The 25,810-nt window shown below is 41.4% G+C and overlaps 2 protein-coding genes across 8 annotated transcripts; both read left to right on the top strand.

Annotated features, from left to right (window-relative positions):
* Positions 1-2,804: 2,804 nt before the first annotated feature.
* LOC146513439 (uncharacterized) lies at positions 2,805-24,342 on the top strand. 7 transcript variants are annotated; one of them, XM_085168057.1, is made up of 5 exons: positions 2,805-3,002; positions 3,112-3,167; positions 4,714-5,298; positions 19,865-21,274; positions 21,349-24,342. In XM_085168057.1, exons 1-4 carry the CDS (start codon positions 2,977-2,979, stop codon positions 20,896-20,898), a joined length of 1,701 nt encoding a protein of 566 aa, XP_085024183.1. In that variant the 5' UTR covers positions 2,805-2,976; the 3' UTR covers positions 20,899-21,274; positions 21,349-24,342. The 7 variants fall into 7 exon arrangements, with proteins under 7 accessions (XP_085024183.1, XP_085024178.1, XP_085024177.1 ...); XM_085168056.1 differs by lacking the exons at positions 2,805-3,002; positions 3,112-3,167; positions 4,714-5,298 and adding exons at positions 17,361-17,570; positions 17,680-17,735; positions 18,911-18,988 and having other exon boundaries at positions 19,037-21,274; XM_085168054.1 differs by lacking the exons at positions 2,805-3,002; positions 3,112-3,167; positions 4,714-5,298 and adding exons at positions 17,364-17,570; positions 17,680-17,735 and having other exon boundaries at positions 18,911-21,024; positions 21,105-21,274.
* LOC146513440 (uncharacterized) lies at positions 11,010-14,505 on the top strand. The gene is made up of 4 exons (XM_085168059.1): positions 11,010-11,170; positions 11,269-11,324; positions 13,539-14,367; positions 14,451-14,505. Exons 1-3 carry the CDS (start codon positions 11,145-11,147, stop codon positions 14,327-14,329), a joined length of 873 nt encoding a protein of 290 aa, XP_085024185.1. The 5' UTR covers positions 11,010-11,144; the 3' UTR covers positions 14,330-14,367; positions 14,451-14,505.
* Positions 24,343-25,810: the final 1,468 nt, after the last annotated feature.

Below are 25,810 nucleotides of genomic sequence, written 5' to 3'. Positions count from 1 at the left end.
AATGCTTCAATGCAGCAGTGCACTGGCACAATGAACGTCCACTAGGTGACGGGTAAATACTCCGCAAGAGCAATCGCCTAAAACATGTGTTTGAAGGAACTGGTGAGCAGAAATTGAATTGTATTTTGATGTTGGTCTGTTTTGCAGAGAGCAGCAGGTTTCTCCAGAATGTGAGAGATCTACCTGGAACATCTGCAGCTCTGTTTGGTTAAAAAAAAAAAGCAGTGGGGCTCTTATGGCTTGGTGCACTGACGCCAGTAGTCTGTGATACTGCACTGTGTGTAATATTTGGCTAATGTGTACTCCAGCATGTAGCCCCCAGTAAAGTCAACCTGTAATTTATACTTCAGTGAATGAGTCTGACATTGCATACTTTTTTTGGGCTAGTGTGATATTTAATGACATCTGTCAAGTTTTCCCCCTAAACTTTCTTACAGTCATAAAGACGTGTTTGCAAATGATTCTAACCAATCTGCGCTGAAATGAGTTCCTCCCACTCGAGGTGTCTAATGTGCGTGCTGCGTTGTCATCACACGTAAGACGCTTCCTTTTTGGTACAGACGTGACTCTTCAAAGGTTTCCACATCTCAGCCAACAACTGAAACAGTATTTTATTAAGCTGATGACATCTGAACCTCAAAGTGGTACAAGAGGCTCCTCCCACCAGCGTATGTGTGGGTGTGTCTCAGTGTCAGAGAAGCTTTTAAATGCAGAGAGAAGAGAATGGCAAGACACTTTTTTTATACACATTTCCCCTCATGATTGCTCTTGAAGGCCACAGCATCCATAAATATTAATTTCATCTCCAAGCTCGCTATAGAGGATTATAGCTGCTATAAAGCAAACCTATTAACAATGAACTTGGGAAAAACTGGTTATGGAAACTTTCATCCACTTCCATTCACTACTGTTCACTTCTTTCATGTTGGTTTTGGACTGTAGATCAATAAAGTTGTTTAGCTTGACTGTTTTGTTGTAACTGCAGCCACGATCTAATGTTGCCGCCAAAGGAGACTGTTCTACTCCAGCCTCCACCACAGAAGAAATATCAATCACCCAAAAGCTACGAATTTAGTCTGAGAATTCCTTATTTTGATCTTTTGGTCAGAAATGAAGAGGGGGATTTGTCCAGTGAAGGACGTGATGGTGGAAATGATGCTCCTGCTGTCCCCAAACCAGGTCAAACCGACTAATCTGTTCCCTCTTCATCAGTACAGATATGATTGGATCAAGGCAACCCTTCTTGAACTAGTGCCTCCTAAACACAGGAGCAGACTCATGAGCCAGGTCATGTAAAACCACAAAGTTCCACTCTGCATGAAACAGAAGGCCTTTCTTCAACTGTGAAACAACACTGCAATAGACTTTTGAGCCAAGTCGTGTTAAACAGCGAAAAGAGAGTTTGGTTTCAATGTCAGCATATCAGCAAGGGTGATAAATGTCCAGACGTTCTAAAATTAAATACAAATACAGGTTAAAAATATGTGTGTTAAAGGTGTTAAAAATACTCTATTAAAAGTTAAAATAGTAATTTAATGGCTTTACTCAAGTAAATGAATAGACTCTGAAATGTGCTCAAAGTAAGAAAGTAAGAGCTAAGTAGAAAATGAGTTAAAGAAGGAAAATGAAACCCCAACCAATCACAGCAGATGGCCCCGCCCCTCCCTGAGCCTGGTTCTGCTGGAGGTTTCTTCCTGTTAAAAGAGAGTTTTTCCTTCCCACTGTCGCCAAAGTGCTTGCACATAGGTGGTCATATGATTGTTGGGTTTTTCTCTGTATCTATGAAGCGCCTTGAGGCGACTTTTGTTGTGATTTGGCGCTATATAAATAAAATTGAATTGAAAGAAAAATAAGATGTTCTTTGTGTACAGGCTGTGATCAGCTGCTCTTTGTGGATTTACACAACCGAATTTAACAAGATGTCAGCAGGTGTTTTATGAGTTGTAATAGTCCATCCTCTACACTGACAGTTTGTTTTTCCGCACGTTTCACAGCACGAAGAAACACAACGTCACATGTACAGATCGGTATCTCGTTTAAAACCACGAGGCTTTACATTTCCAGTTAATCAAATCCCACTGAAAACATCTCTTCCTCCTCTCCTGTCCTGTCTTTTTTATCTTTCTCCATCTGTGAGTGAAGTTAGCTCTCTTTCTTTTGTCTCCCTGTGAAATACAACAGCTGGACCTTCAGCTGCAGCACACTGTGTCACTGTGTTTGCTGATGTTTGTTGAGGTGACAGAAACGCTGCATTTGAAATTACCTGACACTGAAAAACTTACCTCAGTGTGAAGCATGACTTGCAATTTTTATATATAAATGTCATAAAGATAATCACATTATTTAAAGGTTTATGAGAAACCAACCCTTCAGGTTTCTCAGCCACGTGAGAGAGCAGTGAATCAGCCAGATCCAACCCTGATTGATCACGTTCAGTTTCCAAACACCAAGAGCTGGTCGTGAGAAATACTGAACTTAAGGGTTCAAGACGGGTTGGGGGACATCACAGAGGCTACATTTATCTTCAATATGGGATCATCTTTTTTACTGTGGCTCCTGATGTCAATACAAGGCCTTTAAAGGTGTGTGCAAAGTGTATAAAATTATAAAAGAAAGAAAACCCCACTATAATACAGCTCTGCACTTAGACAATCAGGTCAGAAGTTGAAATCAAATGTGTTCTTATTGTCCACTTCCCCTCTGGGGCGTAGATTCAATCATCCTAACGTCTCAGCCAATCACATCAAGTGTTCGCACCTGTGTGAGGCAGTTTGCTTCAGCCCAACTTTTCATTAGGAAGATAGAAAAGACACACACAGACAGCCGCGTGGCTCGGACGCTCGACTTTGAGTCTTGTGGGTGTTTGGTTGGAGGAGCTGGAAGTTGGGCTTTCTGGATCCACGCCTGACAGGGCAGCTGTGCTGCACAGTCCAGCTCAGCGCTCGTAGCTGTGAGGACACAGCGACTGCAGCAGTCATGGCTGCTGGCTTCCTAATTACAAGGTAACACATTAAATATGAAACCAAATGGGTTTTATTAGGTTCATTTTATTTACTGGAGTCTTTGTTTGTCTGGGTCTACCTTGACTGTGTATTTGTAACTGTTTAACAGATTTTTGCTGGTCTGTTTGTTGAGTGAGGTGAACTACTCCTCAGCTTTTCCAAGAGGTAAGCCTGACTCACCTCCTGCTGTTTGGAGATGGGGATAAAACTCTTCTTGTTAAAATACCTGTGTTACTATAACTGAAGAGTCCTGCAAATTAAACCCTGTTAAGATTTGATCTGTTAGCAACAATTTAACAGCTCCCCTGATTAAAGTAAGACCAAACACTAGGCCTACGATCTGATACACAGCACTGACAATTCAGGGTGGTGTTTTAGGGAAACTGTGCACTGCTTCATTCACGTTGGCTTCATCTGCAGACTTACAGGCACAAGATGGCTTTAAAATTCTTGAATATTCTAGCAGCTCTCAACCAAACCGTGGTTATTAAAGTGTGCTTTAATATGTATAGTGATGTAAGAAATCTGACCTATGTTTTTTCTTTTTTTTTTCTCCAACCCTGCACAAATCAACAAAGAGTCATAACAATTTGCAAAAGCAGGGGAATGTCTATAAAGGGGACTTGAGGTGGCACTCTTCTTCAGTCCTAAAATGTAATTTTTACAATCTGAGTCTAATTAATGATAAGAAATATATGCTATTAACTTTTCAAATGTATATGGTCTTAAAACAGGACAGTGTTCAGGGTATGTTTGCAGCATTCTCACGCTACGGAGTTCTTGTGTACTGGATCTAGATGCTGTCTCCACACTATATGAAATACAGTTGGTATAAAATGAGTTGTCCTGTGCTTCATCTTATGCTGCTTAAATTGTTTCACGGGGAACTAGACGAGCCTTCTTTAAGCCGACTGTCAGGCCGGTTTATTCGTCATGACGCTCCTTTGTTCTCATTTGAAAAACACAGTAACAACACTTGGGTGAACTGTTTCTGCTGCTAATCATGAATTATGAAGTCCATTAATTCAAATTAGATTGTTGTTGAGATTCTAGAGACGTGTTGAAAATAGATTTTTAATGTCTAAATTTTACTGCTTCTTTCTAACCTTTATTTAACCAGGAAGATCCCATTGAGATTAAAAACCTCTTTTTCAAGGGAGACTTGGCCAAGATGGGCAGCAGCAAGTTACAAGTCACAGAAATTACTGTTAAACACAGACAGCAACAACACAAATGCAAACTTAAATGAAAAGAATAAAATAAAGATTTAAAAAAATTTTAAATCAAAAGAAAATACAAAAATTCCATTAAAATGACGATCTAATTGAAGCAATTGCATGTTATGGACTTGGCCTCAAGCATTCTTAGTTAGCACTTAAGCGCTTTATGAAATGAATTCAGTTGTTTTCCAGTCGTTCTGCAGTTTGTTCCAAGCCAAGGGTGTTAAATGTCTGTTATGTAAAACAGACATTTGCGCACTTTCCAAGAACTAACAGAATAGTTTAAAATACCCTTAAAATACCTTGTTGGAAAAACACTAGAATCAATTTAAAATAGTAAAAACAGAAAAATACCCAACAAATTCAAAGCAGACATTCAACAAGGAGACATGCTGCTGCCATCTTGGTCAGCGGTCTTGCCATCTAATCTTGCAGAAATTACAAATTACAATGTAATATTTACATTAACCTTCACTTGTTTTCTTTCATAGCCAGACGTTTTGTGCAACCGAGAGTGTGGCAAAGTGAAGGAGAGGAGGAAGTCTACAACTATGAGGACTGTCATCCTTTCTACTACATCAGTGCCCAGGACAAAACATTGGAAAAGCAGGGACGTTTTAAGACGGCCCCTTTCCATATCTGTAAACAAAACCATCCCATAGTGTACCAAAAAGCCTCAAACCTCAAGCCTGCAAACCCCTTGCAGCCACGATCTAATGTTGCCACCAAATGGCCAAAGGAGACTGTTCTACCCCAGCCTCCACCACAGAAGGAATATCTGTCACCCAAACCCAAAAGCTACGAATTTAGTCTGAGCATTCCATATTTTGATTTTTTGGTCAGAAATGAAGGGGGAGATTTGGCCAGTGAAGGACATGATGGTGGAAATGATACTGCTCCTGTCTCTAAACCAGGCTTTCAAATCGACTTATCCGTTCCCTCTTCATCTGTCTCTCAATCTCCCAATATCCCAATGACCAGCTATGTTGACAGTTCAGTAAGTCAAGAAAATCCAGAGAACACAGAGTTTGTCAATTACGGTAACATAAAGCAGGAAATGCAACCTTTCTTAAACTCTGCTGGTAGTAGTTACTCAGAAGCACAGGAACAGGCTTATAAACCATATTCCATCGAAACACAATCAAGTTCAACTCTTACTGGATCAGAAAGACCTTTTCTACATTTTCAAACACAGGAGGAGACTTATGAGCCAGTTCATATTAAACCACAAAGTTCCACTCTGGATGAAACAGAAAGGCCTTTCTTCAACTTTGAAACAACACCACAACAGACTTTTGAGCCAAGTCGTTTTAAACCCCAATCAAGTTCACCAATAACTGGATCAGAATGGCCTTTCTTTAACTCTGCAGCAACACAGCAACAGACGCATGAAGCAGGTTATCTTAGACCTCAATCAAGTTCAACCCTTGCTGGATCAGAATGGCCTGCCTTCAATTCGGCACCACCCCGGCAACAATCCTTTGAGGTAGGTCATCTTAAGCCTCAAGCAAGTTCAGCAATAGCTGGATCACAATGGCCTGTCTTCAATTCGGCACCACCCCGGCAACAATCCTTTGAGGCAAATGGTCTTAAGCCTCAATCAAGCTCAGCAATAGCTGGATCAGAATGGCCTGTCTTCAATTCGGCACCACCCTGGCAACAATCCTTTGAGGCAGCTGGTCTTAAGCCTCAATCAATCTCAACCCTTGGTGGATCCAAATGGCCTGCCTTAAACTTGGCACCACCCCGGCAACAATCCTTTGAGGCAGATGGTCTTAAGCCTCAATCAATCTCAACCCTTGGTGGATCAGAATGGCCTGCCTTCAATTCAGCACCACCCTGGCAACAATCCTTTGAGGCAGCTGGTCTTAAGCCTCAATCAATCTCAACCCTTGGTGGATCCAAATGGCCTGCCTTAAACTTGGCACCACCCCGGCAACAATCCTTTGAGGCAGATGGTCTTAAGCCTCAATCAAGTTCGACCCTTGGTGGATCAGAATGGCCTGCCTTCAATTCAGCACCACCCCGGCAACAATCCTTTGAGGCAGGTCATCTTAAGCCTCAAGCAAGTTCAGCAATAGCTGGATCAGAATGGCCTGTCTTCAATTCAGCACCACCCCGGCAACAATTCTTTGAGGCAGCTGGTCTTAAGCCTCAATCAAGTTCGACCCTTGGTGGATCAGAATGGCCTGCCTTCAATTCAGCACCACCCCGGCAACAATTCTTTGAGGCAGCTGGTCTTAAGCCTCAATCAAGCTCAACCCTTGGTGGATCAGAATGGCCTGCCTTAAACTTGGCACCACCCTGGCAACAATCCTTTGAGGCAGGTCATCTTAAGCCTCAAGCAAGTTCAGCAATGGCTGGATCAGAATGGCCTGGCTTCAATTCAGCACCACCCCGGCAACAATCCTTTGAGGCAGGTCATCTTAAGCCTCAAGCAAGTTCAGCAATAGCTGGATCAGAATGGCCTGCTTTAAACTTGGCACCAATTCAGCAACAGACTCATGAATCAGGTTATCTTAAGCCACAATCAAGTTCAACCCTTGGTGGATCAGAATGGCCTGGCTTCAATTTGGCACCACCTCGGCAACAAACCTTTGAGCCGGGTCGTGTTAAGCCACAATCAAGTTCAACCTTTGGTGGATCAGAATGGCCTGTCTTCAATTCGGCACCACCTCGGCAACAAACCTTTGAGCCAGGTCGTGTTAAGCCACAGTCCAGTTCGGCAATAGCTGGATCAGAATGGCCTGCCTTAAACATGGCACAAACTCTGCAACAGGCTTCTTTACACAGGAACTAACTCGGTGTCAACTCTGTTCAATCTGTGCACAAAGGTTATTTTACTGTTGGAGCGCATTTCTGCCAAGACTGTAACTCACCATGCAAATAAATACACAATTTCCTTCTTGCATCTGATGTCATCATTTATATTTTTACTCTTACATCTCTAGTCCCTTTAGGGCAAAAATAACTTGGTATTCACTTATAATTTATAAAATGTCCAATAATAGTTTTAGAAATCTTTAACATTTTATAGGACTTCTGTAGTTGCCTTCTACAAAGATATTTGACCACCAGCAGGTTGCTTTGCCAGAAATGTTGTCACCTCTGTAGTAAGAAATGCAGTGTTTGATCTTACATCAGGGCCTGCTGTGTCTGTGTTTAAATAGTGATTCTATATTGGTGTTGGGTGTGGATGCCAGAGTGAGTAGTCTTGCCTTATTACAGCTGGAATGGGTCCAACTTCCTCACTTACTTAAATTTATAACTGGTAAGATAAGAATAGAAGGACGACGGGATAAAGACATGCTGTGGAAGAGAGACAGAGATTAATGACAAGTATGAGGGAGGTGTATTAACACATAGTGAGTGAAGAACTATCAACCAATGCATCATGGGAATCCCCCAGCAGCCTAAACTATATCAGCATAACTAAGGGAGGATTCATGGTCACCTGGTCCAGCCTTAACGATATACTTTAGCAAAAAGGAAAGTTTGAAGCCTAATCTTGAAAGTAGAGATAGTGTCTGTCTCCCGAATCCAAACTGGAAGCTGGTTCCACAGAAGAGTGGCCTGAAAACTGAAGGCTCTGCCTCCCATTCTACTTTTAAATACTCTAGGAACAACAAGTAGGCCTGCAGTGTGAGAGCGAAGTGCTCTAATAGGGTGATATGGTACTACAAGGTCATTAAGATAAGATGGGGCCTGATTATTTAAGACCTTGTATGTGAGGAGCAGGATTTTGAATTCAATTCTGGATTTAACAGGAAGCCAATGAAGGGAAGCCAATAGAAGGAAAGGAGAAATCTGCTCTCTTTCTAGTCCCTGTCAGGACTCTTGCTGCAGCATTTTGGATTAACTGAAGGCTTTTCAGGGAGTTTTTAGGACTTGCTGATAATAATGAATTACAGTAGTCCAGCCTGAAAGTAATAAATGCATGAACTAGTTTTTCAGCGTCACTCTGAGACAGGATATTTCTGACTTTAGAGATGTTGCACAAATGGAAGAAAGCAGTCTTACATATTTGTTTAATATGTGCGTTGAAGGACATGTCCTGGTCAAAAATGACTCCAAGGTTCCTCACAGTGTTACTGGAGGCCAAGGTAATGCCATCCAGAGTAAGAATCTGGTTAGATGCCATATTTCTAAGATTTTCAGCGCCGAGTACAATAACCTCAGTTTGATCTCAATTAAGAAGCAGAAAGTTAGCGGCCATCCAAGTCTTTATGTCTTTCAGACTTTCCTACAGTTAAACTAATTGGTGTGTGTTATCTGGCTTCATGGACAGATAGAGCTGGGTGTCATCTGCATAGCAGTGAAAATGTATGCTATGTCTTTTAATGATGCTGCCTAAGGGAAGCATGTATAATGTAAACAGAATTGGTCCTAGCACTGAACCCTGTGGAACTCCATAATTAACCTCGGTGTGTGAAGAGGACTCTCCATTTACATGCACAAACTGGAGTCTATTAGATAGATATGATACAAACCACTGCAGTGCAGTACCTGTAATACCGACAGCATGTTCTAATCGCTCTAATAGGATATTATGGTCGACAGTATCGAACGCTGCACTGAGGTCTAGCAGGACAAGCACAGAGACGAGTCCACTGTCAGAGGCCATAAGAAGATCATTTGTAACCTTCACTAAAGCTGTTTCTGTGCTGTGATGAGCTCTGAAACCTGACTGAAACTCTTCAAATAAACCATTCCTCTGCAGATGATCTGTTAGCTGTGTGACAACTACTCTTTCAAGGATTTTTGATATGAAAGGAAGGTTGGAGATTGGCCTATAATTAGCTAACTCAGAAATATCAGTTGGAGAAAAAGACTCTAAATGTTGCATCTGTCAGATGATTATGGGTAATTTTTTCTCTAATTGTTAAAATTTTATTTGTGAAGATGTTAATGAAGTCATTACTTGTTAATGTTAAAGGGATGGTTGGCTCAAAAAAAACGTGTTACTGTAATCCGATTACTTTTTTCAAGTAACGAGTAAAGCAAGGGATTACTATTGCAAAAACGGTAATTAGATTACCGGTACTTTCCCATAGGAATGCTGCGTTACTAAAACCGTGAGTTTTTTGCGAGAATGTCTCATGACAGTGACGTAAGCGAGTGTGACGTTCGTGACAACAGCTGTGTGCATTTAAAGCGTGGAAGTACTGACCTTATTTTGAGTTTGGTTCCGTAAAAAGTGACAAAAACATTAGCGTTCGTTCTTCGTGGCGCGAAAGAAACCCTAAACTTCCGAGTAAGCATCGAGTGCGCTGCCATGGAAATTCACAGAGAAACTCGCGGATTCTTCCACTGACCGCTGCGGCACACCTGCACCAGGGCAAACCTCCGCCTCCCCCACTCCTAGAGCAACAGGACCGCTAGTCTTTGATTTTATTTATTTTCTGCTGTGTTTTCCTTGCATCTATTTGTGTGTAAACACAAAAAACTATTTTATTTTATATGCTGGAATGTGCAGAAAATAGGTTTAAATGTTAAACAAATTTCTTCCAGTCAGAGAATGTTGCATATAATTACATTTTTGCTTGATGCATAAAGTTAAAAGATTAAAACTAATAAAACAAGTTTAAAAAAGAGACTTTTCCATTTGATTACATTTTGTATGATGGATTATGCAGAAAAAGTAGAATTGGGCTGAAAGATCTATCGCTTTATCACCTATTCAGGTTGTAATTCGTGTTTTTAAAAAGTAACTAAGTAATTAATTACTTTTGAAAATAAGTAATCAGTAAAGTAACGGGATTACTTTTTGGGGGAAGTAATCAGCAATTAGTTACTGATTACTTTTTTCAAGAAACTTGACCAACACTGCTCAACAGAGCTCTGACTTTTTGTCAGCCTGGCTACTCTGCTGAAGAGAAACCTGGGGTTGTTCTTATTTTCTTCAGTCAGTGATGAATAGTAAGATGTTCAGGCTTTACAGAGGGCTTTCTCATAAAGCAACAAACAGTTTCTCCAGGCTAAATGATGATCTTCTAAATTTGTGACGTGCCATTTCCTTTCCAACTTACAAGTTATCTGCTTTAGGCTACGTGGACGAGGTGTCCCAGGTGGACGATAAATGATAACAAGTAAGACTGGTTTCTGAGTTTTACAGCTGGGGTGGACAAGGCTAAGCATCAGGCTTTCAAATGAATTAAAAGTCTGTCTGGGTCTTTGGTTGATTAATAGGCTGGTGTGAAAAATTGCTGCCACACCTCCCCCTCGGCCCGTGCTTCCAGGTTTCTGGTAGTTAGAATGACTCGGGGGTGTTGAATCATTTAAACTAACATAATCATCCTGCTGCAACCAGGTTTCTGTAAGGCAGAGTAAATCGATTTGTTGATCAATTATTAACTCATGTACTAACAGGGACTTGGAAGAGAGAGACCTAATGTTTAATAATCCACATTTCACTGTTTTACTCTTTGGTGCAGTTGAAGGCTCTTCTTCTTTAAAGCCTAATGGCAGCTGGTAAACCAACTTAAAGCCACATTACCGCCACCTACTGGAGCGTGGATGGGAAAATAGCAGGAAAAAATAACTACGTTGTCTCCTTCAATCCTGTAACGGGAAGATATTCAAATAAAAGATTTTGTAATTCTGTGTTGCTGTCCTAAACAAATTCCTCAGGTTTCTAAATATAGCCACTAATTTCTTGTCTCTCCCTCACACGTGTATGTGGGAGGGAGGTTGACCTGTTGGGTACCTCAGTTCAACTTCTCATTAAAACAGGCTAATTGGAAACACCTGCAGTAGGAAGGTCCTATAAAGACAGCAGCATGTCCTGAGCACTTGACAGAAGCACACTGGTGTTTGGCTGGAGTAGCTGGTGTGTGTCGACTCGCCAGCTGACAGGGCACTACTGCATGCACAGTCCGGTTGGAGGGTTTGTGAGGACACAGCGAGTGCAGCTGCAGCAGTCATGGCTGCTCGGTTCCTCATTGCAAGGTACCACGTTTAAATATGCTTTCATGATCTACACTTCCTGTACTCAAATGTGGACATTTTTCTGGTTTTATCTTGACTGTATTTGTGCTGTTTGACAGGTTTTTACTGCTTTATGTTTTGAGTGATGTGGACTACTCCTCAGCTTTTCCAGCAGGTGAGCCTTACTTGCATCTTGTTGTTATGAATTTTTTCCAAAGCCTGTAGCAAATAACATTTTCAGCCTGTGCTGAAACGACCTGCTCCACAGTTTAATTAAAAAAAAAAAAAAACTATAACAACTTACTGCCTTACCTGAAGAGTCCAGCAAAGTCATGCCTGCAGGCAGAACCTGGAGCATCTCTTTAGAAAACACTTAATCATTCTGTAAATTCAATATTCTTGGGGAAAGTATGAAGGCCTTCAGTGGGTACTAAACAGGAGACAAAACAACCTTGGGAACAGCTAATATTCTAGAGCACATAATTAAAACATTAGAAGTCTTTGAAAGCTGACTGTTAATGCCACTGTGTGCCACTAAATGGGTCTGCAGTCTATCTTTGTAAGGACAACGCAGCCAATGGGCTAAAGTTCTGTCATGTCCAAATCAGCAGGTTAAATTTGGTTTGCTCTGGAAGCAGAGAATTGAAGTGGATAAACTGTATCAGACACTGAGAAATGTCACCAGAAGACTCTAAAGAATTGAATGTTTCTGATGCTAGAGCAACGTTAAACTGGAAATGCTGATTAGATCCAGTGGTGGGACAAAGTATTCCAGACCAAACCAAAAAGTTGGTTTTCTTCATGGACAAGAAGCACATTTTCAAAAAGCCAGGTTTTCTTCATCTAAACTGGCTTGACAACATCTAAAACGCCAGTTGAAGGCAACTGGTGTTAAGGTTCTTGGTGTTTTGTATACAGCACATTTCCAACAAAGTGCTTTACAGACTAAAGTGTAAAATACACAACAATAATAAATTAAAAATATAAAATGATACAATAAGACAAACATCTGCAGCAACAGTGACCGAAGCTGTAAAAATTTATGTTTGGGTCAACATGTGCTGAAAGTCAGTCCATTAAAGATGTGTCTTTAGTAGGAAACGTAAGATGTTCCAGTGTTTGTGCAGATCCAGTATTTGGAGGCAGGGGTGTCCAACTCCTGGCCTCGAGGGCCAGTGTCCTGCAGGTTTTAGATCTCACCCTGTGTCAACACATCTGAATCAAGTGATTAGTTCATTACCAGGCCTCTGGAGAACTTCAAGGCATGTTGAGGAGGTAATTTAACCATTTGAATCAGCTGTGTTGGATCAAGGGCACATCTAAAACCTGCAGGACACCGGCCCTCGAGGCCTGGAGTTCCCCACGCCTGATTTAGAGGGTCTAATTTAAGTTAGACCGTGGAATAATTAACACTGGTTTTTAACTTGACCTCATACTTTCAGGAGCCTGAAAAGAAGCTCATATGGGTAAGAAGGGGTTTGGTCGTTTTCATGATGTAAAAGCACAACTTGGATCCTGTAAGGAAGCCAGTGTAGGGAGGCTAGCACTGGGGTTATGCTCCATCAGTCTCATACCTGTCAGCAGACAAATGGCTGAATGTTGGCCCACCTGAAGATGGTAAGTTGAGGACTGGTCCAAACCAAAAAGTGGAGAGAATTGCACTAGTCCAAACTGCAACTGAATGAACGGATGGTAACAAACAGCTAAATCCTCTTCATGGCACTGAAAACTAACCCTTTAAAGTTCTAAACACTGGGAAATATCTGTTTATGTAAATACTTTCATGAAGAAACTGAAATGACTGATTCTAGAATCAAATTTCACTTGCTGGGCTCATGTCGTCATTTCAGATTTGACAGTGTTTTAGTAGGTAAAGGTGAATGGCCTGGACAGTTGAGCTGCGGTTTGGGGAAGGTCTCAAAGGGTACTGGCAGCGGCTCCCAGGCCTGGCATGGACGTAGGGGAGGCAGGGTGAGGCACGTGTAAGGGAATGAACAGCTTGTAACTGGGAGAACATGTGGATAAGAACCGGAAGGCGTGTGTTTGGAGGCTTGGGCTCGCTCTTGGAATTCTGATACTTTCTCCAATTAAAGTGACATTAAAAGCAGACTGTAGTTAAACATGTAAAAGAAGTTTCTGAACCCCAACATTCCCCAGAGAGGCTCCTAAATGAGTAATTATAGGTCTGTGCAAAAAGGTTTCTTTAGCTGCAATCATCTACATTTCTTGCCGCCTTACAGATTAGGAAACAAACATTTTGGTCCACTCAGAGAAGAACTCTATCAAATTTAAGTTACTTTCCTCCTGTTAAGATAAATCTGCATCGGTCTACTGTAGATGTGTTTTTTAGCTTGGTATAATCTGTATTCTTACCCATGTTTTCTCTCAGCCACAAGTCCTGTGCAGCCTGGAGCATGGCAGGGTGGAAGAGGGGAACACGATGTGTATGGAAATCCTCGTCCTTTCCAGTACATGAGGGCTCTGCGGCCGGCAGATCCAAAGATCTACCCTAATGTGCGCGATCCGGTCAAAGTCCAATCCCCGAGATCGTATCAGCCACGCTCCAATATTCCCGCCCACAGACCCATGGAAACGTATCCGCTCCAGCCTCGAGCACATAGAGACCACCTTGTGGCCAAGCCCAGGAGCTTTGACTTGAGCCTGAAGATTCCTTATGCTCGTCATGGTGCTAATCCTCCTCGGTACGGACCAAGCGGCCTTATTATTGACAACAGTTTTAATAAACCCGGCAGACTCAATGATCCTTCCAAGCTGGGCTACCAGTTCAGTTTAGCCGTTCCCTTTTCACGAGGTTCTCCACGCCGCCAGGAACATCACGGCGGACGTCGACACAGGCCTGAGGAAGATGATTTGGGTCACCAAAGACCGCCGGTTTATGTGCCGTCTCATACAAGGCCGCACCCCGACGAGTATCCTGATCATCGTGACGAAGGCCACCCTGGTCGGGACTCTGCATTTCTAGAGCCAGATGGACTGGAACGCCCATCAAGGCCGCGCCATCCTCAGAGATATGTCCACCCTTACAGTGGCTACTACAACTCCCACATGAATCCTACGTGGAACGACTACTGGTGGTATTACCATGGACCTCACTGGGGTCAAGTAAAGCAGCAATCTTCTGACCCTTGGCCAAATTTCCATCGGTCAGCTTCAGACTGACATGGATGGAAGAGACGAGCCAAACTCGCAGGGCTCAGGTGGGTCACTGGCTTTTGGATTTACAACATGGCATTTCTTGATGGTTAAAACCTGTTCCTCACAATTTCTTCCTCCTTCACAGCTCTACAGTGCAACAAGGATCTCCTGTATTTATCTGAAATAAAGTGTGAAAGCTCTCCTGCAGTTTCTCTCGTCTTCTGTCAGGTTGAAAGAAAAGCTGAACATTTGGGTTGAGGTTGATCTTTAGAGCTAATGACATTCATGTGTTTGTAAGCAAGAAGCAACAAGTCTATGCCCGGATGTTAAAAGCCACTGACTCTGCAGCTCATTAAATATCTGGGTGATGTACATTTTGAACTGCATCTAGAGATGTAACTGAGCGCAGTAGTTCACAATTATCGCAGGCTTGACACCAAATCAAGTGTCCCGCCTTTCACAACCTGCTCTTGTACAAATTTGCAGGCACTCCAATTTATGTAGAAACTCCATTCGGCCATCGAATGACACTTCAGTTGAATTCCTGCTCTGAGGAGTCTCAAGCTGGGCTCGCTGCCTGCCAAGACATGAGATTAGCCACCCGAACTGTCAGTTTTGGCAGAATATTGAATGGTTTCTCACATCTTAACTTGTTCTCCAGGACAGTTCTTGGCTGCAGAAGATGACTTGAATGTTTAAAGTTTTCTCCCTGGTGAATAATGGCAAAGATTTAGGTAAGATGATTCTAAGGGTTAAATGAGACCTGTCCCCTCCTGAGCCTTTATCAAATGCAGTGGAGCACTGAGGTTTGGCAGTTGCTGAAAGACGACTTTCTGCTGCACCCAGTCCAGATTGGCTGGCCTTGGCTAAATCCCTTTTAGCAAAATATGTAATTCTCAGATTAAAGTATTCACCAATATGTTGCCTCTAGACAAGCCCCTAAAATTGAGGCTGTTAAGTTTGAGTGTGCCTGATTTGAAACCAAATGCTGCAGGCTCTCAAGCTTTTAACGCCTGCCACACCACTACTAGCATATCATTACAGAACCTTGCATTTTCCTCCAAATTAGACTAGAAAATTCCACATGTCCACATGTAAACGCTAAAAATGAAATGTTGGAAAATCAGAAGCCTGGGACAGAAAGACTAAAGTACTTCCAAAAAGGTTTTGTTTTCTTGGAAAGGCAGACAAATTTGTTACTTTTCAAATGCCTTCAGCATTTCAAATGTTAATTAAAGTATTTTGGTTGGTGTAGATTTGCAACTAGGAATGAACAATAAAAAGTAAACTTATTCAAAACCACGTTAGGATTGTGGGAGCAGCTGTGTTGAATGTAGAGGCCACGTCCGAAGTTCCATCTGATACCTCTGTCTTTCTGGACAGACAGTAACTGTGTAAGAACTGCAGACAGTCAGATTAACAGCAACAGTGTTGTCTCTATCCGCCATTGTAGAAATTCATCTCATGTAAACAATAACATGGTGCACAGCGTCGCGTCGAACAAAGCACACACCTTTGACGTTCTGTGACTAAATCAGTTTTCCTCATCCACACGTAAACGCAAAAACTGAGTATTTGAAATTCTCCACCCTGGCAGGAGTTTTTAAAAATCTGTTTTCAGTTTTACGTGTGGACGAAAGGTACATAGCCTTACTTCAAGTCATCCCTTGGATATGGACAAATATAATTTTTCATAGCTAGATTTACCGCCACTGCATGCCAGGAGAGATGCCACATTTTCAGCAAACAGCTCTTTGGGAGTTCCGTTATTGGTGAAAAATAAAATTTTATGGCTATCGTTGGAGTTTCTTTTATTTTTTAAGTTGTCTGTTGTGTAGATAAACACTGGTTCATGTGTGTTAGATGCCTGTTTTATACTTGGCTGATTTGTAGGTCAGGTTTACATTCCTGCAGCTGTGTCCATGGTGGGGGTTTGTTTGTTTTTCACACCAACCACACAAAGAAAATCATCAGATCGGGTGAAGTTGCTTTTTCTGTTATCACATTTTGAGTCTGTGTGAACTTGAGCTCACTTAACCCTCACTGGGTTAATTCCCACTGCATCTTATTCTTTAGCCAGAGTGGATCGTCTGCCTCCTCCTCCTCCTTTCCTAGAGTCCTTCCCTTTACTCCACCCTCTGCTTGTCCTCCGTCATTACATCCATGAATCTTCTTTGAGGTCTTCCTCTTTATTGCCTGGCAGCTCTATTTTTGACATCCTTTGTCAGTGTATCCACTCTCCCTCCTCTGTACAAAAAAGAGGAAAAACAGTCTACTCTAGAGTTTGAATCGGATATTAAAATTTTATTCATCAACCTTTTGAACATGGCTTAAAAGCTTTTCAAAAATGTCAAGCTGATTAACGCACACTGTAAATAATGTGTTCTGTCCCTTTACCATTTTCTGTTCAGTGTTCATTTATTTCTCTCATGATTTTCTCAGTAACGTCAAAATAAAAGCACCCAAGTTCACTGTGTATGTTGGAGGCTTTACATGTTTTTTTATTTCCTGGCTTGGCCACAGATGACAGACCGACTCATCCTCCTTCAGCTGTTCATGAATTTCCACAGCCAAATCTGGTTGTGGTGATACTTGCAGGTTCTTGTAGTGTGTTGTTGACCAGGCAGGTAAATTAGCTTCAGTTTGTGCTTGTGGTTGAAGGCTAAACAGCACATTCAGTCATGTAGTGTTGCCTCACCCCAAGAACAATTCAGCTATTTAATCTTAAAGTATCTCAAGTCTTTTTTTTGTTTGCTTTTATAACATAAAAAACATATATTTCATACCTCTGATAAATTTGCTTTTAATGTGGCAAATTTCTTTTATGTTGGTGCTTGAGCTCAATGCAAGACCTTTATTATTAGTGTTTTATTTTCATGTCAAAATGCATAAAAAAGGAAAACGATACAGCACTGTACTGTAGAAGTATCAAATGTGTTCTTATTGTCCACTTCCCCTCTGGGGCATAGATTCAATCATTCTAACGTCTCAGCCAGGCCAATCACATCAAGTGATCGCACCTGTGTGAGGCAGAGTTTGCTTCAGCCCAACTTTTCATTAGGAAGATAGAAAAGACACACAGACAGCCGCGTGGCTCGGACGCTCGACTTTGAGTCTCGTGGGTGTTTGGTTGGAGGAGCTGGAAGTTGAGCTTTCTGGATCCACGCCTGACAGGGCAGCTGTGCTGCACAGTCCAGCTCAGCGCTCGTAGCTGTGAGGACACAGCGACTGCAGCAGTCATGGCTGCTGGCTTCCTAATTACAAGGTAACACATTAAATATGAAACCAAATGGGTTTTATTAGGTTCATTTTATTTACTGGAGTCTTTGTTTGTCTGGGTCTACCTTGACTGTGTATTTGTAACTGTTTAACAGATTATTGCTGGTCTGTTTGTTGAGTGAGGTGAACTACTCCTCAGCTTTTCCAAGAGGTAAGCCTGACTCACCTCCTGCTGTTTGGAGATGGGGCTAAAACTCTTCTTGTTAAAATACCTGTGTTACTATAACTGAAGAGTCCTGCAAATCTAACCCTGCCTCACACGCGTGATGTTAAGATTTGATCCATCAGCAACAATTTACCAGCTCCCCTAATTAAAGTAAGACCAAACACTAGGCCTACAATCTGATACACAGCACTGACAAGTCAGGGTGGTGTTTTAAGCAAACTGTGCATTTGCTTTTGTTTATATCTTGATGTAGTTTTCTGATTAGAAACCGGTTAAGTTAGCCTTTCAAATTAAAACTGTCTGGGGCCATGGCGTGGAGGATTGCTGCCATTCCTCCTCCGCCTTCATGGATTCAGACAGAAAGTTGGGGGTTGAGTAATTTAAATTAACAACTTTCCTGATGTAACCACATTTCTGTGTGGCAGAATAAAGCAATATGTTGGTAATTAAGTCACTGACTGACAGGAAAGAGAGGGAACTAGTACAAAAATCCACATTCCTATATTGCAATATTGTTTTGCTATACAGCAAATGGAGTATCTATAAGGGGACTCGAGGTGGCACTCTTCTTCAGTCCTGAAATGTAATTTTTACAATCTGAATCTAATAAATGATTAAATATTGTCAGTTAAATACCACTGTAAGTAAAAAAAATAATAATAATAATTAAAAGTAAGCTTTATTCACAGTCCTGTTTCAATCTACATGGTCTTGAAACAGGACTGTGCAGAGTATATCTGCAGTATTTTAATGTTATGGAGTTACTGGGTCTAAATGCTCCACACTATTAAATATGAGTTATCCTGTGCTTCATGTTACGCTGCTTAAAATGTCGCACAGGGAACTAAACAAGAACCTTGTTTAAGCCAACTGTCAGGCCTGTTTATTCTTCATGGCACATCTCTGCTTTGTTCTTGTTCCTCCCAGAGAAACCTCATTTGAAAAAACGGTAATGTAGCTCGGTGCATTAGCAAACTGTTTCTGTGCTGCTAATCACCAATTATGAAGCTAAATGGATCAAATGAATTATGCTCTTATGATAGATTCCTGCAGAAGTATGTTGTTGAGGTTCTAGAGGTGTTGGTTTGGAAAATATAGTCTAAATGTCCTAATTTTACAATGTAATTTGTAAATTAACCTTCACCTGTTTGCTTTCATAGCCAGAAGTTTTGTGCAACCGAGAGTGTGGCAAAGTGAAGGCGAGGAGGAAGAAGTCTACAACTATGAGAACTGTCATCCTTTCTACTACATCAGTGCCCAGGACAAAACATTGGAAAAGCAGGGACGTTTAATGACGGCCCCTTTCCATATCTGTAAACAAAACCATCCCATTGTGTACCGAAAAGCCTCAAACCTCAAGCCTGCAAACCCCTTGCAGCCACGATCTAATGTTGCCACCAAATGGCCAAAGGAGACTGTTCTACCCCAACCACCACAGAAGAAATATCCGTCACCCAAACCCAGAAGCTACCAATTCAATCTGAAGATTCCCTTTCTTGATTTCCTGATAAGAACTGATGGAAAGAATTCTTCTAATAAAAAACATGATGGTGGAAATGATGCGCCTGCTGTCTCCAAACCAGCCTTTCAGGTCAGCTCATCTGTTTCCTCTTCATCTGTCTCTCAATCTCTCAACACCCCAACCAATAGCCATTTTGTCCACTTGGCAAGTCAACACAAACCGGAGACTCCTGATATTTTAAACCCAGAAAAACCCATTTCAGCCATGACTGAATCGAGGCAACAGTCTTTAAACTCTGCTGGTATGGGCCACACAGAAACACAAGAGCAGCCATTTCCCATGAAACCACAATCAAGTTCAACTTTATTTGGATCAGGAAGACCTTTCGTAGGTTTTGCAACACCCCAGCAAGAGACTCGTGAGCCAGTTCATATTAAGCCAAGTTCATCTCTGGCTGGGCCAACAAGGCCTCTCTTAAGCTTTGGAACAACACAGCAGCAGACTTATAAGCCAGTTCGTGTTAAACCTCCAAGTTCAACCATGACTGAATTAGAACGGCCTTTCCTAAACTTTGGAACAATGCAACACAACGGTTATAAGCCATATCCTATTAAACCACAATCAAACTCTGCCATAATTGGATTAAGGCAACCCTTCTTAAACTCTGCTGGTACAGAAGCACAGGAGAAACCTTATGAGCCATATCCCATCAAACCACAGTCAAGCTCGACCCTGATTGAACCAGCGAGGCCTTTACGCTTTACATCACCACAGCATCACATTCATGAGCCAGTTCGTGTTAAACCACCAAGTTCAAACCAGATTGGAACAGAATGGCCTTTTGTGAACTTTGGAACAACACAACACCAGAGTTATGGGCCATATCTAGCTAAACCGCAATCAAACTCTGCCATAATTGGATTAAGGCAACCCTTCTTAAACTCTGCTGCTACAGATGCACAGGAGAAGCTTTATAAACCATATCCCATCAAACTACAGTCCAGTTCAACCCTGGTGCAACCAGTGAGGCCTTTACGTTTTGCATCACCCCAGCAAAACATTCATGAGCCAGTTGGTGTTAAACCACAAAGTTCAAAGCATATTGGGACAGAACGGCCTTTTGTGAACTTTGGAACAACACAGACTCGTGAGCAACATCCCATTAAACCACAATCGAATTCAAACCTCATTGCATCAGCGAGGCCTTTCCTAAGTTTTGCAGCACCACAGCAAGAGACCTATGAGCCATTTCACATTAAACGACAAAGTTCAACCCCAGCTGTATCAGAGCGACCTCACTTTGGAACAACACAACAGCAAACTTATGAGCCATATCCAATTAAACCACAATCTAGTTCAACCATAGCTGCATCTGCAAAGCCTTTCCTGAACTTCGCAGCACCACAGCAGCAAACTTATGAGCCGTTTCATATTAAACCACAATCAAGCTCAGATCGGTTAACCTCAGACTGGCCTGCCTTAAACTATCCTGCTACTGGACATTCACAAGCACAACAGGCTTATGAGCCATTTTACTTGAACTCGCGGTCAACTTCAACCCACTTTGGATCAGAACGGCCTGCCTTTAACTCTGCAGCTGCGCGTCAGAATTATGAGCCGGTTCATGCCAAAATGCAATCTTTTGACAGTTGGCCATATTTTCAGGACAGTCTTCAAGCCAAATGAGAGTCCAAAGACAGGACTCTGCCAGAAATAAACTCAACAGGAAAAGCGACTACCCAAAACTTTTTGATGTGGCTGGAAGTGATGGTCATAACGAACTTGCTTATGTTTAACAAGTTCAGGCTCAAGGTTTTAAGTCTACAATTGTCAAATACTATCAGAGTTCAGTTCATCCCTTTGCTTCTAAGACTTCTTTTTTTCATATCCAGCTACAACAGGAAAGACACCAGCCCTTTGGATTTCATCTCCAGTGACAACCAGGATACCAACCCAAACAATCTGGAACCATTTTCATCCTCACCTCTGTTCATCCTACCAAATAACACTTTGATAACAGCCTTGTGAGTTCAATTGGAAGCAAAAAGTACCTGAGGTTTAGGTGAGTCATTACATTCTTATGACTTGAATACATCTGTGAAAACTGGTTTAATGTCTGAATCTCTTGTCTTACAGTTATGCACTTGAACGGAAGAGATGTTAATCTACTGTCTACTCATTTGAAAGTGCCCATGCTCCATCCTGTTTAAGTCTTTTGATTGGCTGCTCAAGACGAAACGGTGACAGTCATGTCTGTGCACTACAAACTGAAAGCAAGTGTCAGAGCAAAGGTTAGAAATATCTAGCTACTTCAACCTGTTAAGCTGACTGAAGTCTTTTTGTTTTTGTTTAATCCATACAAAAAACATGAAGTATAGATTTAGCTCTTGCATTGCGCAGCTTTCCATGTTTGTGTGGCTGGATGCACTGATTTTTAGTGTAATCTTGTGCCCTGCAGCTTCACAGCAAAAAGCCTCCAGGATGTCATGGTATTTCACAGAGCTGCAGCCGAGCACAGTGACCTATAGTTTCTTCAAACTGCATAAATGCTGAGGTGCAAAGAGGCTGTTTTCATGTTTTTGTTGGAGGTTTGAGATTAAAACGCTGACAAGTTGTTGCACTTGTTGCATTGGCACTGCATCACTACTAGGACATTAATCTAAGATAAGGTGAAGGAGGCACATCTGGAAACCTCAGGGTTTCCATGGTTGAAGTCGCAGTCTGGCTGGCCAAGAGTCTACCACCATAAAGCATTTTTAGTTAAAGGTAGAGGAATGTCTTGTGTTGTTTCTTGCTTGTTCTTTTGTGTTTTAGTTCCTGCATTAGCTCAAACTTTAATTACCAACAGAGTTGTAAATGGTGTGATTGGGAACATAGTCAGTTACGTGATTGTTACCATGGTTTATAACCCTTAGGTCACCATCTTGTAGTCTGACCTGTGTGTTAACCACTTGTGGAAGAGTGGCACTGATTGAAAATAAACGATGTTCACTATCTATAGAAAACTAGTCACTCATCCTTTTTGGTCTCTATAATTGTATTGAGTGTAAAGCAATCCATCACATTTCATGGTTATATACTGGCCAACTGTGAAACATTTCTTGCTTTTAGTTTTTCTAAAAGTCACTGTATGGTGGATCTTACCCTTTGTATGAAAAGAAAAAAATTAGTCTCCAAATCTAAGCTCTTTGAGGCTTTTCCCCCACAATATATCCCTAAACCTTCTTTTTTGTTTTCCCCTAATGCAAAACTGGTTTATGAAGTTTTCTGCTCACACTGGCATTTTTTAATTGTTAGCATAAATAATGAGTCTGTCTAGATTCCCATTATTCCACCACTGGGGAGTCTGGTGGGGCCCTGAGCGGCCGTGTTATTATCTAAGAAATATTCAAACACAAGTGTGTTTTTAAACCATGTAAAGACAAATTGATCACTCTGCTCAGTCATGTCTCGGTCAGAGATGGACACACTAGACTGCTCTGCAGCTAAATTAACAAATATAAAATGTTAAAGCAAAAGAGAGAAATATTGTGGTACTGGCTGAAGTTATTCAAATGTCTCCTCCACAGATGAGGTTAACCAAGCAGCATTTAGTTATATTTAACCTTTATTTGCTTTACCACTGTCTTTTTTTCGCACTCCCAGAAAAGTAACTCTCCACTTTCATGGAGTGGCTTTTGTTGTTTTTAGCTTTGTCTAAAGAGACTCATGTGTGATACTTGTAGTGGGAATCAGGTGGGGCCTCCGTGGGAGCTCAGGTCTTTCCCACTGCAAACTTTGCACATTGCCTCCATGAGCCGGGATCCCCAGAGCAGTTGCCTGGTGGCATGCCTTCTGTAGCTTACAACTGAGACTAATGTTAAATGTTTTACCTGCTGGTAAACATGAGACCATCGTTTTCTGTCTTCACATTTAAATCTCTGTATTAAAGCTTTTGGTTAAACTATGTGGAAAGCTTTGGTCTTGTATTTGGAATATCACCACAGTAATCTGTTCAAAATGTGCCGAGGCTCAGTGACATCATCACAGTCAAATGAACAAACAAGTGTTCAACATATTCGGCTGATAAAACCTGGAGAATTATGGAGGGTCGTGCAAAGATACTGCACTGTGGCAGACCCCACTGCTGTTGCTTGAATTGGCTTCTTAACAGATGAGCTGAAGGAGGTTGGTATTTGCACTGATTAAAGTTTTTACTCTCAAATAGTTTACTTTTTCCCTTCTGATTGCAAGTTGGTAACTTTGCGCTTTTGAAACCAATAATCTGCTCGTACCCAGTAATTTTATCACAGCGGGGTATAGTGTTGAGGTACGTTTTGTTTTTATTAGCTGCAGTGAAAACAGTTCAGAGTCTATTGTATTCAATGATGAGAACTCACTGGAGTAGTTGAAGGAGCAAGTACATCGAGAGGGAGAGGAGGAAGAGAAGGACTCCAACGTAGCTCTTGAAGTGAGGTTACTGCTGCTTAGTGTGCTGGAAAATCACCACCCATTCACACACATTTTAATTGCCCTTTTAAAATTGGCTGACTGTAGATTATTAAAGATCTTTACTTTTTCGCTGGGTTCAAGAGTTGAGGACATGAATATCATTTACATCCATATCATCAAACCATATAAATTTTCCATTGAAAATAACTAGTCTGAGTACTTGTACAGTTTGCCAGTGTAACAAACACATCGGGCACGAATGAGAGGAAACGGTGTAACATTGAAGCTGCAAGGAGCAGGAGGGGGAGGACTTTAAATACCTGGAGTCACACTTCCAAAACAACAGACGGAGCAGAGAGAAGAGGATAGTGCAGGCAGGGCGACATGGGTGAAGACGAGGGTCAGGGGTGTTTTGTGATGGACTCAGAGCAGTGAGAGGAAAAGGAAAGGTTTTTAAGCTGACAGCGGCTCTGAGGAGTTAAGATGTTCATTGGGAATGAACAGAATTAGAAACGAGTCCTCAGAGGGAAGCTCGGAGTCAGAGAGGTCAGAAATGGTTTGCACATGTGCAGCCGAGGGAGAGTGAATATACCAGATAAATGCTTCCAGACGTAGTGAAGTGGGACATGCATGTTGATGTTACAGAGGATGCTGGGATAGGATGAGACTGAGGAAGATGATCCACTGTGCCCCCCCCCCCCCCCCAAAAAAAAACGAGCAGATGAGGAAAATGTTTGTTGCTGCAGTATCGCGTTTGAAATTCATTACAGTTGTGGATTTTCATCAGTGGAATCAATGTAACTATTTCCTGATTAGATCATCATTACAGGAAGTGATGGTTTTGTTCCCTCAGTAAGGAATCAAATAATAAAACATAAAAATGATCAACTACATCAATATATCGATGAGAGCAGAACAAAAAACAGAGTCATGTTTATCTGTCCAGTTTACCTTGGTGCAGTCTATGCCGGGGGTGTCAAACATAAGGCCTGCGGCCCACAGTTACCCTGGCAAAAGCTCAAATATGGCCATAGTTTTATAGTTTTTCCTATTAAAATATATATATATATATATATATATATACACTTCACCACTGACACAACACCTAATAACAGAGTTAAACAAAGTTGCTTGTCAATCACATAAATGTAATAATTTTTGTTTTTCATTTTTGTTTGGAAATTAAAAGACTTTTTGTGAATTAATGAAAACTTTATATTCTGTAATTAAAGATGGCTCTTACCATGAAAAAGCATAGACAGTGTTTGTCTGACTGGGTGAATGAGGCAAGTTGTGTAAAGCACTCTGGGTGCTCGCAGAGGGAAAAACTCTATATAAGAACCATTTACCAGCTACAAGAACAGGCTAGACAATGAACTAGCAGAACTTTTATTTTACATATTTAATTTTACTCTGTTGCCTCACAGTGTAAAATGAGTTTGGTTATACCTGATCTATGGGAAGCATGGCAGTGCTTAAAATGCAAAATCCAATAGCATTGTTGTAAATGACAAAATGAAGGTTAATTAAGTAGACGGTGCAGATTTAAACAACATGTGGGTCTTAGTTACATTTTAGCTGAACACTGAAGGACACTGCAGTTATCTCAGATTTATATAAGAGAAAACGGATAAACCCAGAGCTTTAAGACCTGCTGGGTGTCTGTTTGTTTTTCTGCTTCAAGGTCAGTTATTTAAACTGCAGAGCCGCCGAACACACAGCTCAGCTTAATTATTTAACAGTTTTAAAAAGGAAGAAGTAATTCAGAGTAATGAGCCTCCACCTTTAAGTGGAAATGGGTCTTTTCTTTGTTCTCAAGGTGTCGTAACAGCGCTGTTCAGCTGCAGGCAAAAACTAAGAAGTTTAATTCTGGAAAAATAACCAGTGATGTCACCAATGTTACTCTTACAACCCAAAACTTACGAACAGTAAAATAAGTTTGTATTGTATGCAACAAGTTAAATCTGTCAGATTAACAACTGTTTGTATCTTTCCATGAATGCATGTAGAGTTAATCTGGTTTATTCCCAACATGCTGCAGAGTATGAAAAGAATACATCGATGAAGTGTTAATACTGTTGTTTCTGAGGACGGGTTGGTTAAGTTCTAGGTTTACAGTAAAGTTATATTTTGTCACAGTGTTGGGTGTATGTTTGTCCCATAATGT

The sequence above is a fragment of the Neolamprologus multifasciatus genome, chromosome 7 (assembly GCF_963576455.1).
Source record: "Neolamprologus multifasciatus chromosome 7, fNeoMul1.2, whole genome shotgun sequence".
Taxonomy (NCBI): domain Eukaryota; kingdom Metazoa; phylum Chordata; class Actinopteri; order Cichliformes; family Cichlidae; genus Neolamprologus; species Neolamprologus multifasciatus.
The sequence above is the reverse complement of the archived record's forward strand: the minus strand, read 5'-3'. Positions and strand labels throughout refer to the sequence as shown.

What these genes read in the sequence shown, in the direction of transcription:
- LOC146513439 (XM_085168051.1), top strand. Translation starts at nt 2,977, where the DNA reads ATGGCTGCTGGCTTCCTAATTACAAG. An exon ending in GCTGGCTTCCTAATTACAAG is followed by an intron (nt 3,003 to 3,111) that starts GTAACACATTAA and finishes ACTGTTTAACAG; the next exon opens with ATTTTTGCTGGTCTGTTTGT. An exon ending in CTCCTCAGCTTTTCCAAGAG is followed by an intron (nt 3,168 to 4,713) that starts GTAAGCCTGACT and finishes TTTCTTTCATAG; the next exon opens with CCAGACGTTTTGTGCAACCG.
- LOC146513440 (XM_085168059.1), top strand. Translation starts at nt 11,145, where the DNA reads ATGGCTGCTCGGTTCCTCATTGCAAG. An exon ending in GCTCGGTTCCTCATTGCAAG is followed by an intron (nt 11,171 to 11,268) that starts GTACCACGTTTA and finishes GCTGTTTGACAG; the next exon opens with GTTTTTACTGCTTTATGTTT. An exon ending in CTCCTCAGCTTTTCCAGCAG is followed by an intron (nt 11,325 to 13,538) that starts GTGAGCCTTACT and finishes GTTTTCTCTCAG; the next exon opens with CCACAAGTCCTGTGCAGCCT.